Source organism: Anthonomus grandis, chromosome 5 (assembly GCF_022605725.1).
Source record: "Anthonomus grandis grandis chromosome 5, icAntGran1.3, whole genome shotgun sequence".
Taxonomy (NCBI): Eukaryota; Metazoa; Arthropoda; class Insecta; order Coleoptera; family Curculionidae; genus Anthonomus; species Anthonomus grandis.
In genome coordinates, this window is record NC_065550.1 from 1,470,437 (window position 1) to 1,488,853 (window position 18,417).

At 33.5% G+C, this 18,417-nt stretch overlaps 1 protein-coding gene across 2 annotated transcripts in view; it reads right to left on the reverse strand.

Moving 5' to 3' along the window:
• Nucleotides 1-3,365: 3,365 nt before the first annotated feature.
• The window catches only part of LOC126735884 (cytochrome P450 4C1-like), a 70,333-nt gene continuing 55,281 nt past the window's right edge, over nucleotides 3,366-18,417 (reverse strand). For both annotated transcript variants that reach the window (XM_050439982.1, XM_050439981.1), the window contains exons 10-11: nucleotides 3,860-4,039; nucleotides 3,366-3,798 (exon numbers count right to left, since the gene is read on the reverse strand). In XM_050439982.1, the coding sequence (XP_050295939.1) occupies nucleotides 3,638-3,798; nucleotides 3,860-4,039 (341 nt within the window). In that variant the 3' untranslated portion in view covers nucleotides 3,366-3,637. The remainder of the gene's footprint in view (nucleotides 3,799-3,859; nucleotides 4,040-18,417) is intronic.

Consider the following 18,417-nt stretch of genomic DNA (forward strand, 5'->3'; position numbering starts at 1 on the left):
GGCTTAAAATGAAAAATAGAAAACCATGGGTCACAGCAGGCCTCAGAACTTCAGCTAAAAACCTCCGTTTTTTGGCTAAGTTGTGCAAGTTTACAACTAATGCAAACATTATTCTTTATCATCAGAAATATCGTAGTCTATACAGAAAGACGATAAAAGCAGCAAAGGTTAAATATTTTAGTGACCGCTTGAATATGTCCTCGAATAGGCAGAGAGAATGTTGGTCAATTATAAATGACTTCAGGCATTCTCACAAGAAAGTTTCAGAACCAGAAGTAAGACCAAATAGTTTAAATGATTATTACTGTAATATTCCTCATTTATTGCTCAAGGATGTGAATACTAATATTGATCCTTTGCATTATATTCAACAAGTGTCAGTTCAATATTCTTTTTTCTTTTATCCTGTTAGCCTTACTGACGTTAGAGATGCAATTAAAAGCTTAAAAAAACATAAATCAGTTGGAGCTGATGGGATATCATCAAAATTACTACTCCTTTTGCCTGACTCAGCATTGAATGCCTTAGCTTGTGCCATAAACAATTCCTTTCATAATGGCATCTTTCCAGCATGTTTGAAAATAGGCAGTGGTTATCCCTCTTTATAAGGGTGAAGATTTGAGTGAGCCTTGTAATTTCCGTCCAATTTCTATATTATCTACCCTCTCCAAGATAGTTGAAAAACTTGCAAAAATCAGAATTTTATCTTTTCTGCAACATAATTGCATTTTATCTGCAAATCAGTTTGGATTTCAAACGGGAAAAGGGACTCATGACGCTGTTTTCGGCTTTTTGGAGAGTGTTTATGTGTCCTTAAATTCTGGAGAGTCCGCGGCGGCAGTGTTTTTCGATTTATCCAAGGCATTTGATTGTGTAGATCATGGAATACTGCTGTCTAAGCTCAATAATTATGGCTTTAGAGGTGTGGCATTGCAATGGCTGGAATCCTATCTGTCTAATCGTACCCAAAGAGTTGCAGTATCTGAATGTTTAATCGATTCCAGATCCCTTAAAACTGGAGTACCTCAGGGTTCCGTGTTAGGACCACTATTATTTTTGCTCTATGTAAATGATTTGGGTTCATTAAAACTGCAGGGCAAAGTGGTTCAGTTTGCAGATGATACCACCATTTTATGGAATCATAGAGATTCTGATAAAGTTGGAGCCAAGGTTTTTAAGGATCTTAAGATTTTATCGGAGTGGTGTGCTGCAAACAGGCTTGTATTTAATGTGGGCAAAACCTTTATTATAGGACTTAAGTGTGACGTTCAGGGCCTTATGTTTAGTGAAACTTCCCCCTTGCAAAATAAAGAAAGCTGTAAGTTCCTTAGTATTACCATTGATGGTCGCCTTTGCTTCGAAGATCATATCCTAAATCTTGCAAATTATCCTCTGGATGCTTTGCAGTAAGAATGGCGGGGCATGAGCTAGGAGGGGCAGTTGCACGTTCAATGTACTTTTCTCTTATTCAGTCCTATCTTCGTTATGGCTTGCCATTTTTGGGTTTAAGCAACAAGGGATTATTAAACATAATTTTTGTGATTCAAAAAAAAGCAGTTAGATACTTATGTTCCGCTGGGTTAAGTTACCAATCCCTACATCCTCCCTCACCAAGAACTCACTTATATACCTTAGCAAAAAAATTTACAACCATGTTCCTCTATGTATCAGACAAATTTTAGAAATTAAGAAATTCAAAAAGAAATTAAAATCACTTTTATTATCCAGGGCATATTATAGCCTTGACGATTGTTTTAATGATACCTTTTGACCTGTGCTTTGACATCATTTTAGTGTTTTAGTTTGTTTCCTATTAAATATTTTAATTTACTTCCTCTAAATTTTGTTTTATTGACAGCTTTACTTATTTTTTAATCAAATTTATTAAAAAGATGCTTTTTTTTATTTTTTCAATCTGTTTTATTATAATTAATTATGTGTATAAATTTTATGGTAAAATGTTTTAGTTGTTATGTTTGTTTGAAATTTAAAGTGAATTTGGATTTTTTTAGTTTTTAGGATGCTTGTACACAAGATTTTGTTGTCTTACGTAATATAGCACATTTTCTTTCTTTCTTTCTTTCTAAGTGGAAAAACAACAGACAATATTGTGAGGGAAAGGGGTACGCCAGGATTATAGTCTTTTAGTTATAATAAAATAAGTATTTTTTTTTTTAAACCGGACGCCTACCATATTAATACATTTTTTAATGCTACCCGATATTCCACGTATTTTGATGTTTTGCCTACTTTTATTCAGCTGTTTTTTACGTAATTTTCGTCCTCTTCCACATATCGACCGCGTCAATTTTCATAAAATGTTTGCTTAGAAAAAGCAGTTTTTTTTATAAACCCATGCACTCCTTGAGAAGTATAATAATATGATATATTATGTATCACTACAAAACAGAGCTAATTTTATAAAGCAATAAAATAAATAGTATTCACGAAGGTCAATGACCCGTAAAGTAAACAAAAATCTATCAGCATTTGACATCAAAGATGCCAAGATTGTATCTTGTTTTCCTTGCATCCCAAGCCTAATTCATAGTCCTAATTATATTATCCTTTTTGTTTATTAAGCTTTATAATTTATTATCTAATTGATCTTCTTAATTACGCCAGTTACGAAAATTCCCGAGTTAGCTATATCTACCTAGAATTTTACTTACCTTGACATCTTCTTTTGACCTAAATTTAGTCATAATACATTGAATACCTTCCTCAATTATTGCGTTATACTCGTAGTTTTTCGGTAGATCACCTAAATCACGCATTTTTTATTTTATGTACTATCTACTTTCGGAAAACACGTGTTACTTGTTCACAGCCTTGAATTTGAAAGCCAAATAAATGATTAAAAATTAAAAGACAAATTACAACACAAAAGATAAATAACAGATGTGTCGTCATTATATGTCAGGTATTTAGCTAACGATGCTCGGGCGCAGCCGAAATATCTCGAGTCCATAACGCGTCGGGTATTTACGAATATGCGCCCCGGTTTGCCCTAGGATAGCTACGCCTCTGGAGTGACCAAGATCAAAAGGACACAACCACTATAAAAATGGCGACCAGCAGTGGTAATTTTTGAGTATCGTGGCCATATGCATTAGCAGTCCAGGTATATTTATTAAGCCAATAGAATATCGGAATATCATTCATGCGTATTGACGAGCTTGTCACTAAGAGATGGATAAAGTTTCATTACTTTTGGTTTATCCTTTTCTTGACTGCAATAATTACTCCTACTGCTTATGGAATCTTATCAGTATTGAATTTATTGGTTTGAGTTAGCTTCACGATAAAAAAATAATTTTTCATTAATGAATTAGTTTTCAGCTTACACGATAAATAAAATATAATTTTATTGTCTTTATATGTATATTTAATTTAAAAAGAATATAATAATATCTCGCATTCTGCTTCATTGGAGATTCTAGACAATATGGTAGTAAATTTACAATTTTAGGTCTTAAATCCTATTTCACTTAAAAAATTACATTGTTTTGTTCTAACAAGTTTTATGTGCAGAATAGTGTATCATCTAAATATTTACATGCTTTTTTCCTATGTTATCATCATTTCTCTATTGTAAACCACTTTAGTGAAAAAACTCTTTAAGTTAGTAAATATTTTACTTTCTAGACTCAATTTTTATGTGCACGCCATTCTGAGGCCTTAAAACGATATCCGCGTAATACCGTAAATCCTCAGGATGCTCTTGGCATTTAACGTTGTACTTTCTCAAGATATATGATAACAAAGTCTTCACGTTTCGTATGGCGAATTTCTGACCTATAATAAAAGAAGATAAAAATGAATTTTGAACCAATAAAATCTTGACAAAGTCGTTTACCCAAGCAGTTTCTTGCTCCAGCACTAAATGGAGCATAAGCATATGGATGCCTTTCTGCAGAATTTTCTGGAAGAAACCTATCAGGATCAAATTTGTATGGCTCTGGATAATGGTCTGGGTCATGATGCAAGTCAAAAAGATCAATAATCACATTAACACCTTTTGGAATTAGTACTCCATCTGAAAAAAATATGATTGTTTTAATCTTTAATATTATTTAATTTATCTTGAAAAATTCATTGGTTAGCCATACGTCATCCCCTCACTCCCCCCGAGAGCCTCCGTGTTAATTTTTTTAAATAGAAAGAGAGGTCGAGTGATATCTCTATCTATATATTCTTCAAAAGTTCAAATCTTGCAATTTTGTTTGCATAAATTTTCTTTTTATCTAATTTTTCAAAAATTCTAGTTATTTTGATAAAAACCTCTAAATATGCAGTAAATACCTGCATATTTCGACGCTTTGGTTGACCAAATATTTAAGAAACAGGTCAGTACAAAACAGAAAAAAGGAAGTTCAGCATCCAGTGATGTGAGAGAAAGTGCAGTGTTGGATCATGTTGAAGTAGAACCTAATACATTTGCTCGAAAAATTGCTACCGCATTTGGCGTCTCTAAGCAAACCATTCATAAAATTTTAAAATCACACAAATATCATTCCTACAAAATTAAACTAGTACATGAGCTAAATACAGATGATTTTAATCGTCGTGTACAATTTTGTGAGTACTTTAGTGATATTAGGCTAAATTGTGAGAGAAATTTGCTATACAATGTTTCTTTCTGAGATGAGTCTCTTTCATTTACATGGTGAATTCAAGACACAGGTGTCGATACTGGAGCGAAACTAATCCTTCTTTATTTCGAGAAACATACAGTGTGGTGACTTTAACTGGAATAAATTCAGTTAAAACTAATCAAATTTTATCTCGCAAAATTTCTGAGACCCGTCGATTTTTGTTAATTTTTTTTCACATTTCAAGATAGTTTTTGTATTTTTTCACCTACAAGGGGGGTCCAAATTAACCCCAACTTTTTTTTTTAAATGGAAATCCACTTTTTTAAACTCTCATTGAAAAGAGCCCTTTTTCTTGATTAAATTTCCCTATTTACTTTTGTGCTTATCTAAAGGAGAAATACTAAAAAAAAAACATTAAATCATTAAAAGTTGCGTTTAATGTATAAGATGCTCAAAATGAGCACCATTTACTTGTTGGGAAAGCCCAAGACGATAATAAAATTCGTTTCTGACATTTTCTAACACTTCTGGAGATATTTGTTGGATTTCTAATACGTTCTTTGAGTTCGTCTAGGTTTCGTGGTTTGCTCATATAAATTTGACTTTTCAAATGTCCCCACAGAAAAAAATAAAGTGGGGTGAGATCGGGAGAACGTGCCGGCCACTCGATTGCACCCCTTCTACCAATCCATCTGTTTGGAAAATTGTCATCTAAATACTGGCGTATATTACGGGCATAATGTGGAGGAGCACCATCTTGTTGCATCCAGATTCTTTCATCATACAAATCTGGATCGAACTGACTCGGATATAAGGCACGTAAGACTGGAACTAGTTCATGTTCAAGAAATTCTAGATATCTTTCCCTAGTTAAAGTATCATTGAAGAATATGGGCCTTATAACTTGCCTGTCAATTATGCCAGCCCAAACATTAGTTTTCTGGGGATATTGTGTATTAGTTTCTCTTACCCAGTGTGGTTTCTCGTCAGACCAGTAGCGACAGTTCTGCTTATTAACATGGCCATTTAGGGTGAATGTAGCCTCATCAGAAAAAAGGATCCACTCCGAAGATATGCGATTTTCGTCAATGGCGTTCATCATTAATTCACAGAACTGAATTCTGCGATCTGGATCGTCTTCCAATAACTCTTGAACGGGTTGCATTTTATAAGGTCGTTTGTTTGCACTTTTTAAAATTTTTAGCACAGATTTATGATGAATAGAGTTTTCGCGAGCTACTCTTCTGGCTGCAGTTACCGGATTTTCTTCCATCGCTAACAATACATTTAATTGGGTGTTTTCATCGATTTTAGAAGACCTTTGTCTTGAAACATCCCTCACGTGCCCAACTTCTCGAAATCTGCTTTCAATTTTAGTAACCGTACCTTGGTTAATAGGTGGCAAATCTGGATATTTCTGCCTGAATAAGTGGACAACCTCTAGCTGAGTACGACTTCTGTCCCCATAAGCAATCATCATTAAGATTTCAATCTTGTGGGATTCGGATAAATAAGGCATTTTTTCAATATAAGTTAACTTATTTAACAACTGGTTGAAATTCACTTTAACAGTGACACTACAACAATGTCAGGAAATGTCTCGATACCAATAAAATAAACAAACACGCCAAAAATTTACCAACACAAAATATTTCGAGACTTTTAATAATTTAATGTTTTTTTTTTCGTATTTCTCCTTTACATAATCACAAAAGTAAATAGAGCAATTTAGTCAGGAAAAAGGACTCTTTTCAATGAAAGTTTAAAAAAAGTGGCTTTCCATTTGAAAAAAAAAAGTTGGGGTTAATTTGGACGCCCCCTGTAGGTGAAAAAATACAAAAACTATCTTGAAATGTGAAAAAAATAAACAAAAATCGACGGGTCTCAGGAATTTTGCGAGATAAAATTTGATTAGTTTTAACTGAATTTATTCCCAGTTAAAGTCACCACACTGTATATGCCGCGACCTCAAAAACCTAATATATAGGCTGGTATCCTAGGAGATCATATTGCTGGACCTTTTTTTATTATATACAAATCTTAATTCTGAAAATTACTTGGAAATTCTATAGGACTCAGCTTAATATAACCCTCGTATTTCAGATTTCTAAATATGCTGCTGCCGTTCGTCATTTCTTGAACGGTATATTTCCTAGACGATAGATTGTCTGGAGAGGTAACATAGAATGGCCTGCTAGATCTCCCGATCTTGCCCCTTTAGATTTTTTTTATGTGGTCATCTAAAAACCAAAGTCTTTACGACAAACCCTCTTCCTTAAAAGGGATTGCCAGGCAACTATATATTGTATATACAGATCGTGTTTTCGTTCGTTACTTATAGGAAACCGCATAGAGGCAAAATTTTGCAACGTCGCGCGTGTACGAGTAACTGCGACAGAGCACCGCCCTGGATGGATGTGTCTGTAAAACCCGCATAGAATTGTAATCTTAAAATGTTTAATTTGCTTTATTTTTCATAATGAAAATTAAAGTGTTATTCTAATAAAAAATAAAATATCAACTCTGATAAAAATATAATAAATAAACCGAAATAAAACTCTAATAAACAAACTTAACAACATATAATTTTTTAAATAAAAGGCTCAAATAAACCGCCTTCTTTCGCTAAACAAAACCTATCATAAATGCTATTTCGCACCTTCAAAAGAGTTTCAGGTAAAATGGAATTGGCACCTTCGACAATTTTATTTCGCAACTCCTCTAAATTTGTTAGCCTACTAAATTCATGCTTATAAATGGTCTGCTTAAGGTAACCCCACAGATAAAAGTCATTTGGAGACAAATCTGGAGATCTTGGAGGCCATTTAATATCGCCAGTCCCACTAATAGGGCGGTTAGGAAAAGTCTTTGTTAAAAATTCTTTTACCCTAGCCGCGATATGAGCAGGACAGCCATCTTGCTGAAAATAAACCGATCCCAGGTCTACATCAGATAGGATTTGAATGGCTGGAAGAACTTAGTTTTGCAGCAACTCAAGGTACTTTTGGGCGTTTAAAGTGCCATTAATAAAAACTGGCCCTATAACATTGTCGCCCAAAATACCCGCCCAAACATTCAATTTCTGAGGATACTGGGTACGAAACTGAAAACTTCTGTGCTCGTTTTCCTGAGACCAATAACGAACAATGGAAGGATTGTGTTTGCTATGTAATGGAAAAGAAAATTGTAACCATATTTAAAACCGTTTTTGCACAAGGAATCGGTCTATTCTCAAATGTCACTGAAAACAAATCTCTACATTGGACTGCTGAATTGCCTCCATAAAACCATTTAATTAGTTGAACTCTTTCGGAAGGGGTATAAATAGCCATAGAGAAAAAAACACAAAAATAACGCTCAAAAATTATTAATGCAACGTGCAGTAACACAGCAAAGTGAGATCTGCTGACTTCCGGTTCAAAAAATAAAAACGAAAAATTCTGCCGCCTGCAAGCCACAACCAAGCGGTGTTGCTATTATTTGGGTAATAGCTACGTATTACCCAAATAATAGCAACACGATAACACGATCTGTATAACTATCCTTGTTTCATATACCTACATTAATAACATTATTAGCTTGTAAGTTCTGTTAAGCAAATTATGTTTAAAATGTAAAGGTAAATATAAAAGCAATTAACTTCAGGAAATTAGTGAATTTAATTCGTGACGACAGCTCCCTGAAAATTGCTAAATAAACAGCCATTTTAAATTTTTAAATAAATTGCACGTTGTTGAATTTTAACTGGCTTTACGTATTATTTACTCGTAGCAAATACATTCTTAAAATTGATTCGGCATTAAATGTTTTTTTTGCCAATTGCTAATATTTGTTTTAATATAAAATGTATTAATTTTTGTTCCCTACAATTTTTTAAATTTTTTAATAATTTAAAATGACTGCTAAACTCTCTTAAAACAGCAGGGATATTTCTCTTAGAAATATACTTATTTATTTATTTGGAGGGATCAGTAAACCCTGACACCACATTTATTGATTTTATAACTAATTTACTAGAAATTGCGATTTTTGCCTGATCACTATTATAAATTCAAGTCGTTGTAACTTCTAGGTATGAAATATATACCTGTGTCCGTTAGTTATCACTTATGATTATTGTTTTAAAGAAACAAATAAATTTAATAACCTGAAATACTATAATATCTAATCTATTAACACTTAGCAATCCAATCTATGAAAAAGGTCTATATTATAATACCTACTTAAATTCCTAAAAAAATGGAAAGAAAATATTATATTTATTGTGCACATAATTCATACATTCTTTGCTAATTTTTTTGCTGTTTCTTATTCCCTTTAACTCAGGTGGTATAACATTATACATTTTTGGTACAAAAAAAATTAATATTTTAGGTTAATACTTTTTAAATGCGATTCGGTTTGGTTTCGTAAACACTTTAGACGTAGTATTAATTAATTAAAATTAAAATAAGTATGGTTTGCAACTTATTATAATCCCGTATCTTTTGTAACATTTTAAGCATTATACGTGTTGATGTAAGAGTCCGGTGTTTGATTTATTGGCTCTGACGAACATTTATAAAACCAGTGGCATAATTCTTATTATTTAAAAAAATTAAATTAGACTGTTTCTAACAATACAAGTAGGATGATTTTATTCCTCGTGTTAGGTTATTGAAAGACTAGAATTGTTTTATATTGTTATTTTGTTCACAAATATATCCACTGATTCTTTGTTGAAAATTTTACACACATTTTCAACTATATATCAAAACATATAATAATGTAATTTAACTTACCTGTGTTGAATTTTGGAGTAAAAATAAAAAAGGGGAAAGAGGTATATATTATTTTAAGTACAAAAATAACCATGCAAGAAAATATTAATAATCTTATACCTAAAACCGCTTTTTAAAAATTTCGAATGGCAACACCGCAAGCAAAAGCTGATATCATTTTGCAAAATGTCATCTCGTTAAAGGGGTTTGTGTTTACATTCGGCTTCTGTGAAGTTCTATCTTTTCAAAAGTAAATACCGATACTGTCATAACATCATTAAACATAATCTACTATTAAAAAATATTTCTCATGTAACTATTTATTAACGATGTCACTGGTAAAGATTTCTTGTGTTGGTGGAATCAATAGTGGGATCGAGCGGCGTTGCGATGTTGTTGCCTTTTTTTTTCTAATATACGTAATTTGCACTAATTTTATTTTGAATATTGACTTGTTTATAGTATCTTATCATATCCTATTTAAAAAAATGCTTTATATTTTATTAGAGAGGAACAGTAGTAATGTTTTGTGCCTGTCAAAATAAGTGAAAAATTTTATGATATTATTATGAAAATGTAAATATGTTAATTATTTTGGTATTCTGCAGTTTAGCGGCTTTTGTCAAAACTAACGAAAAATGGTCGGGTTTTTTGCAAAGTGGGTAGATTTCGATATACAGGGTGTTTCCTAAATACGGTACGAAACTATACAGGGTGAATCATTAGGTCGTTATATGAAAAAAAGTTCCTATGAACGTATGTCGGGAGTTGCTTTGTTTCTGAGATACAGGGCGTGAAGGTTCAAAAAAATAATGGTATTTTAAAAATACTATAACTATCCTTAAACCGATTTGGTTGAAATTTGGTGCAGTTATTTGAAGTTATAAGACGCTTATTTAGCTGTAACTAGATTGAAATTATTAGGTCCAGTGGCGTGTCAGTGGATACCACATGCTTATTGTTGAGAAAAAAACAAGGCCAATAACTGTTTTGCAGCTTTTTATTTATTTTTGTATTTAAGCAACTAAAAATACAACTTTTTCGTATCTTATCTTATTATCTTCATATCTGGCCTTGTTTTCGAAAAAAAAATTAAAGTATCTTTAACTCATTCTAAAAATTATCCATGGACGACAACATCAAATAAAAACCAATTAATTCGATAAACAATTTCGACCTTAAAGTACGTGAGCAATATGTCGACCCTTTAATGCACGACTTTTTGGTCTCTTGTGTCTTGTTTACTATGATAATAAACATTCAACTTCTACGATTTTTATTATCAGATTTTTGAAATACAACAAAATAACAAATACATTGCTTCTTATGACAAATAATTAGCAAGTCCATTCAAGTACCTCCTTTGTACCTACCTACTTTGGAGACCAGCTGACAGTGATAGAATTGCTATAAGTAAAATTCAGCTGTCAATTAGCAGTGATTCATTACTCCATCATGAATAATTTTACTAACCATGAAATGACCGACATGCACTTTATTTATGGATTAGCAAATGGAAATGCGGAAGAAGCACGAAGAATTTACCAGGACAGATATCCTAACAGAGTTATTCCACGTGCAAAAACATTTAGAAAACTACATGCAAGATTATGTGAAACTGGGAGTTTTAATAAAAATATGGGTGGTGGAAGACCAGAAACTATAACAACGCCTGAACTGGAAGAAGCTATACTTGATGCGATAGAAGAAGATTCTTCCAATAGTATCAGGAAGATTGCACTGCAGCTTGAAGTCAGTTCAAAAACCGTTTGGTAAGTTCTAAAAAGAAACCTCCTGCATCCATATAACAAACAGCGTGTACAAGCTCTGCTGCCTCGGGATTTTCATCCAAGATTAATGTTTTGCAGGTGGTTGATTCATACGATGGCACACAATAATAATTTCCTAACAAATATTTTATTTACGGACGAGGCAAATTTTTCAAGAGATGCTATTATGAACTTCCACAATCATAATTTTTGGGCCGACGAAAATCCCCACGTTATTAGAGAAACTCATTTTCAGCAACAATTTTCGCTGAACGTTTGGATAGGAATTATTGGTGACTACCTAATTGGCCCATTTTTTTTACCGGCAAGATTAACAGGTGAATCCTACACGGATTTCTTGCAACACCATTTACCCACTTTATTAGAAGAAGTACCCCTACAAGTAAGACTCAACATGTGGTTTATGCACGACGGGGCTCCAGCTCATTTCAGTGTTCTTGCTCGTCAGCATCTCGACGTCATCTACCCTAATTGCTGGATTGGACGTGCAGGACCTCAAAATTGGCCGGCTTGCAATCCTGATATGAATCCCCTGGATTACTATTTATGGGGCTCTAATTTATAAAACTCCTGTTCTAGATGTGAATGACTTGAGGAATCGGATAATTATCTATTGCAATATTATAAGGGATACTCCAGGTATTTTTGAGCGTGTCAGACACTCAATGACAAGTCGTTTGCAGTCGTGTATTTTATCAGAAGGTGGGCATTTTGCTCATTTACTTTAAGGTCGAAATTGTTTATCGAATTAATTGGTTTTTATTTCATGTTGTCGTCCATGGATAATTTTTAGAATGAGTTAAAGATACTTTAATTTTTTTTTTCGAAAACAAAGCCAGATATGAAGATAATATAAGATGCGAAAAAGTTGTATTTTTAGTTGCTTAAATACAAAAATAAATAAAAAGCTGCAAAACAATTATTGGCCTTGTTTTTTTCTCAACAATAAGTATGTGGTGCCCACTGACACGCCACTGGACCTAATAATTTCAATCTAGTTACAGCTAAATAAGCGTTTTATAACTTCAAATAACTGCACCAAATTTCAAACAAATCGGTTTAAGGATAGTTATAGTATTTTTAAAATACCGTTATTTTTTTGAACCTTCATCGCCCTGTATCTCAGAAACAAAGCAACTCCCAACATACGTTTATAGGAACTTTTTTTCATAAAACGACCTAACAATTCACCCTGTATAGTTTTGTACCGTAGTTAGGAAACACCCTGTATATTTTTCACTAAGAGTGGCGGAAAGCCAAATTTTATCATGAAGAGGGTGTTATCACGCACTAAATCACTCACTATAGGACGCGATTAATCATTAGAATAACCTTGTATACCATTAGTTTTGTCAACAAATAGGTGACAACTGAGGTGAGGTTAGGTGTGGTGTTGCCAGTTCTAGCGTCTACTGCGTTTTATCACTCTGCAGCTGAAGCCTTGTCTCCAGTCTGGCTGACTCATGAGTGCTTTCTCTAAAGTGGAGAATTCGCTCTGTATTTTTTTAGTCATTCATTATCATAACATATAAAAAATGATGAATAAAACTAGTGTATAATTATAACATTATACACTAGTTTCATTACATATCACTTAAAATGTCAATTACATGTAATAAACACAAATTTGTTTGAATTGAAAATTTATTTTTAGGAGTACATCATTTTTAAAATTCTTTTTTTTTAAAGTTCTATCAAAATTCACATATTCGCGGTGAATTATATCGTATTATTCCGCCACTTTTATTTTTTTTTGGGTAAAATTAGGCCATTTAAAAAAAATGTCAAAATTGATGGTTGGGTTGGCTTGGCTTGGTTTGGTTTGGTTTAGTTTGGCTTGTCGTGTGCGCACGCTTATCGTGTGCGCAGCGCCTTATGTTCCCCTCGCGGTGATAGAGAAACGGAACAAACACTGAACATATACTCCCAGAGTCGACAACCCATTTGACAGATAGCGACTGTCATTTAATTTATGCAAAAATAAACAGCAAAAAATTTAAATAAATCAGTTTACCTCTATTTGTGAGTACTTCACATTGTTTATAAAGAAACTATTTGCAAAATACACCTTCCGCGACTTTATTAATTTTTTCCAGATGAAATTAAGCTATTTAAAAAAGAAAACCGGTGAAAATACGCCAAATTTGACAATAGCCACTAAGCTGCGGAATCATATTATTTTTAATTCGGATCAAAATCTAAAAATTTCCAAAATAATAATACATTATGGGTGTTTTCGGTATGTTTGTTGCACGAAAATAACAGATTTAGTTACAAGAAAATGTAAAAACACTTTTTGTGAATTTATTTTACGCATAATACCTAACATTTCACGTGACTAATAAAATATAGAGTGAATTCGCCACTTTAGAGAAGGCACTCATGAGTCAGCCGACTGGGGAGAAGGCTGAAGCTGCAGAGTGATAAAACGTAGTAGACGACAGAACTGGCAACACCACACCTAACCTCACCTTAGTTGTAACCTATTTGTTGACAAAACTAATCGAATACAGGGTTATTCTAATGACGTTATTCTATTCATGTCCCATAGTGAGTGATTTAGTGCGTGATAATACCCTCTTCGTGATAAAATTTGGCTTTCCGCCACTCTTAGTGAAAAATATAAATCCAAATCCACCCATTTTGCAAAAAACCCGACCACTTTTTGTTAGTTTTAACAAAAGCCGCTAAATTGCAGAATTACCATTACCAATTTCTAAGTTTCTCGTTAATTCTTATGTTGTTTATCTTTACTAAAGCCGTCGAGGTACTAAAATTTTTTCTAAATCCAGATTGGCAAACTGGAATTATATTGAAATATTCGGCAAGACTAAATATCTAAGACTGGATAAAAAAATAAGACTGGATCTCTGTTTTGATGTTTAACATATTTTCTTTCGCTACTATTGTTTATAGGAACGTTAGCGGCTATACAGCGACCGCCTAAAGTTCCGCATAAATTTGATAAAAATTAGAGACATGATTTTTTGAGAAAACGCTCGGACCCGTCGATTTTTATTTTAAGTTGCGCATTATTTCAAATAAATTTTTGTATACAGGATGGAACAAAAAAAAGATATGACGTCATCGGTCATTTTTTTAAATAGAATGACATGTTTTTTATTGCATTTATGAAATATAGGCAAAATTCCAAGCAAGTTTCGTAAGACACACCTAATCTCAAAATTCAACTGTTTCCGAAATATTTACATTTAACTAACAAGAAAAAAAAAAAAAAAAAAAACTTTTATTACCATTCAAAATTATTAAACATTATTACAGAATATACGAAACTAAATTCCATGAATATACAAATAATTCAAAATTACAACAATTTGTTTGGTAATCGGAGTGCAACGCGATTTTTATAAAAAAAAAACCGATACACATGCAAGTACATAGATTACTTGTACATGTGCTGTACAACCCGTGTTCCTAAATAAACTATTTTTTAAAAAACGTAATATTATGTATTTACAGTAAGGTCCATACCAAAATCAAAAGGGACAATATATGCATTTTACAATGAACTAGCGAGTGGCTATGAAGCTGGGCAAAAAGAAAAACAAAAAAAAAATAAAAGAATCCAAAGACGAGCGAGAACGGTATAGGGGCGAGCACGCCCTTTTTTTTTTTTTTTTTTTTTTTTTCTAACAAGAAAGCAAGTAAGTACGTCTATTTACAAATTAAGATAAAATCGAGGATAAAAATAATGTTGTAAACACTGCCAAATGTTTCTATTTCCATGATTGCACTTGTAAAGAATCTCCATTTTCGAATGTCACTGTCAGTTCGAAAATTAATAGTTTTTCTCAGAATAAATTATGGCTAATTTAACAGAAACCCAACGAATTGAAATTTTGATGATGCGGGGATCGAGTACACACGCAAAAAGAAGTAAGTGAACTATTTAATGTCAAATACCCAAACTATCCTATTTCTCAGTCAACAGTTAGTAAAATAGAGCACAAATTCATAACTTCAGGTCATGTTAGGTATTTGCCAAGATCAGGTCGTCCAAAAATTTCTGAAGAAACAAAATTAAACGTTCTGCTTTCCGACGAAGAAAATCCAAACAATGCAACTTCACAAAATTTCAGTTGATAATAATATAGCCGAAACGTCAGTAAGACGGATCTTAAAAGCAAATGAATTCCACCCTTATAAAATTAAACTAATACACGAATTAAATGAGGACGATCCTGATCGAAAAAACCAATTTTGCGAGCAAATGAACATTTGCAATAATAACCGTCAGTTTGTGTTACGAGTTTTGTTTTCCGATGAAGCAACTTTTTATTTAAACGGTGTCGTAAATCGGCAAAATTGTCGGTAGACCAGTACCCAGTGTCAAATCCACACTGGGCAACTGAGGCTCATACACCGTACCGTAAATCTATTAATGTTTGGGCTGGTATCGTGGTAAATAAAGTAATAGGGCCATACTTTTTCGAACAAAACTTAACAGGACAACGCTATTTGAATTTTTTCAAGAAGATGTTATTCCTACTTTGGCTGCCGTACACCCAGACGAACAAGACCCTGCTGTCCCGACAGATAATTTGTGGTTTCAGTAAAACGGCGCACCACCACATTTCTTTCGAAATGTCCGTAATTACTTGAATACAGTGTTCCCAGGAAGATGGATAGGACGAAGAGGGCCAATAGAGTGGCCGGCCAGGTCACCAGACCTAAATCCCTGCGACTATTTTCTATGGTGGTATCTTAAAAGTAAAATTTATATTGAGAAGCCAAACAACGTAGAACATTTGAAAAATAGAATTAGATATGAAATTAGACGTATATATCACCCGAAATAATTGATAGTGTTTTACATGAGTTTGTAAACTGTCTTGCTTTCTGCCAAGAAGTAAATGGGATCAGTTTGAACACTTGATATATTAATAAGAGATTTCACAGTTTATAAAGGGGCCATTACACTGAGGCAACTAATAGCAATTAGGCCGCATGTGGCGCGATCGCATACTGCAAGCTGCCAGAAGTCGCACAGTCGTATGTGGCTTGCGGCGTTTCCCTCCACTAATTGCTTCGAGCCGCAGGTTATCCAACGTTTGTGGTTTCAGTGGCTAGTTGCATGCGGCACGATGTATTGGGACCAGGAAAAAACAAAGTGTCTGATATAAGATTACCGCGAAAGTGGAGTTTTATGGGATTTGCGCGATTCAAATTATAAAGATAACTGAAAAAGGTTTAAGGTATAGGAAGAATTTTCAAAAAAATATAAATATTTTATAAGGGATCTAAAGGATAAAATAAAAAATCTACCTACAAATTTTCATCGAAAAAGAAATCCGGGTCAGGCAGAACCGAACCATGGGTATACTTTGAATTATTGACTTTCTTTTTGGAGGTAGATGTACCAAATTAAAGTGTGCCTACTAAGCAAAATTTTGATGAGGTAGGTTTTAATTTTTAATGATTTATTATATTCTAAAGTCTGTTCTTTATTTTAATTCCATTTCACTATCAAGTTTCTTATAATATTGGTGTTACCAAAAAGGCACTTGCCCTATCTAAACAAACCTATTTTTTATCATTTTATTATCTTTATCAGTTAAATACATCCCCAAATTTAATTGTCCTGCCAAGGAACTTTGCCTTCTGGGGTGTTAAAATACGCTTTGAATTCATCTCTGATAGACTTTGGCCCTTCTGTAGGTCTTCTAGGTAGACTTGGAAGTGACAGTGTACCAGAATCTCCAGAATGTTTTTCCATATTCCAGGAATAACCGATCTGTCTGTCACAGTTAAAGCTTCTTAGAGAAGCATATAGGTTTTTAGATTTGCTTCTTTTTCTCAAAAAATTATGTGAATAACAGCACGCTAGTGTGACAGTTTCAGCGTTTTTCACATTGGTTTTCTAAAGACCCAAAATATTGAACACATTAATCTAAAAGTATCTTCGATGACACGATGGGCCTCACTAAGTCTATAATTGTATATCCTGGAATCCTTATCTAGTTGAAGATTAGGAAATGGTTTTATCAGGTGTTCGCTTAGGGCAAAAGCATCATCCGATAAAATAACATATGGTTGCATCACTTGTTGGCCGGGCAAAGATCAGGAATTGGTAGATTAGGTAAAAAAGTAATTTCCCGAGATGCATCTCCATCTGAAATCTGCCCTGAATCCCTGCATCAGCGAATATAAAGCAATAGTTAGCATCACAAATGGTCATTAGAACGATACTAAATGTTCCTTTGTATTTAAGATACATACTCCCAGCTATAAACCATAATAATGGTTTTGCATTAGGACATGTTTTCCATCAACACATCCAATGCAGTGAGGAAAATTCCACGCAACATCAAATTCCCTGCTTACTTCCCTCCATCCATCATTTGTCCTTGGCATCTTAAACAATGAAAATATTAGGCGTAGAAAAAGTCAAACAAAAGTTACTGTTTTTCTACTTTAATCATTTTGATTTTTAGTATTAATTATTTTTTTGTATTCCCTAATTTTTCAGACAGAGTATGAAACTGATTGAAAAAGCGACAGATCTGTATCTCCAGGAACCAGCACACGACGCAACCTGCTAATCAAGAAAGCGAATTATAGCCAAACAGACCTGTATCGGAAGCATCTGTAGGAACCAGCATGCGACTTAAGCCGGATCAGCACAATAAGAAACCTGCAAAAAAAACAGTCCGCTCCCAAAAATAAAAAACGAAGGTGTCAGAGTGAACGTGAAGAAGAAGCTGAGTGAAGAGCAGATGAGGCTTATAAAATACTGCAGACAGCTTCATAACAGGATGAATTTTTTATATACACTCATTGGCCACATTAATGAGTTGCGTAAACTGACCTTAACCTCGTACCAAATTGCGAAAAATTACATAAATCAAATTTTATTTGACGCTATGGTATGAGAAAATTAGGGCCTGATGTGGGAAGATTCGCGCCTGCTATGGGAAGATCGGAGAACTCTGTTTCTTCAATCCAACTCTGCCCACATCATTTATGGTCATCTCATTTAGCTCCAGATTCATTTAGTTGCTTTTCGGCACCCGCGCAGTCACACAACCCACAAACAAACGATCTTCTTCATTCAGATCAATCACCTACTCAATTTAGTGACCAGAATTCATTAACAATATCGACCGACGTACGGACAGATACATCTTTAGCTGCTATATCATTTTTTGACGACTTTACACTGTAAAAAATATCACCTAACAAATAATTTTAATTACCTACCAAAGAAACTGTATTTCCTTACCTTAATATATTCCTTAAGAACTAGAA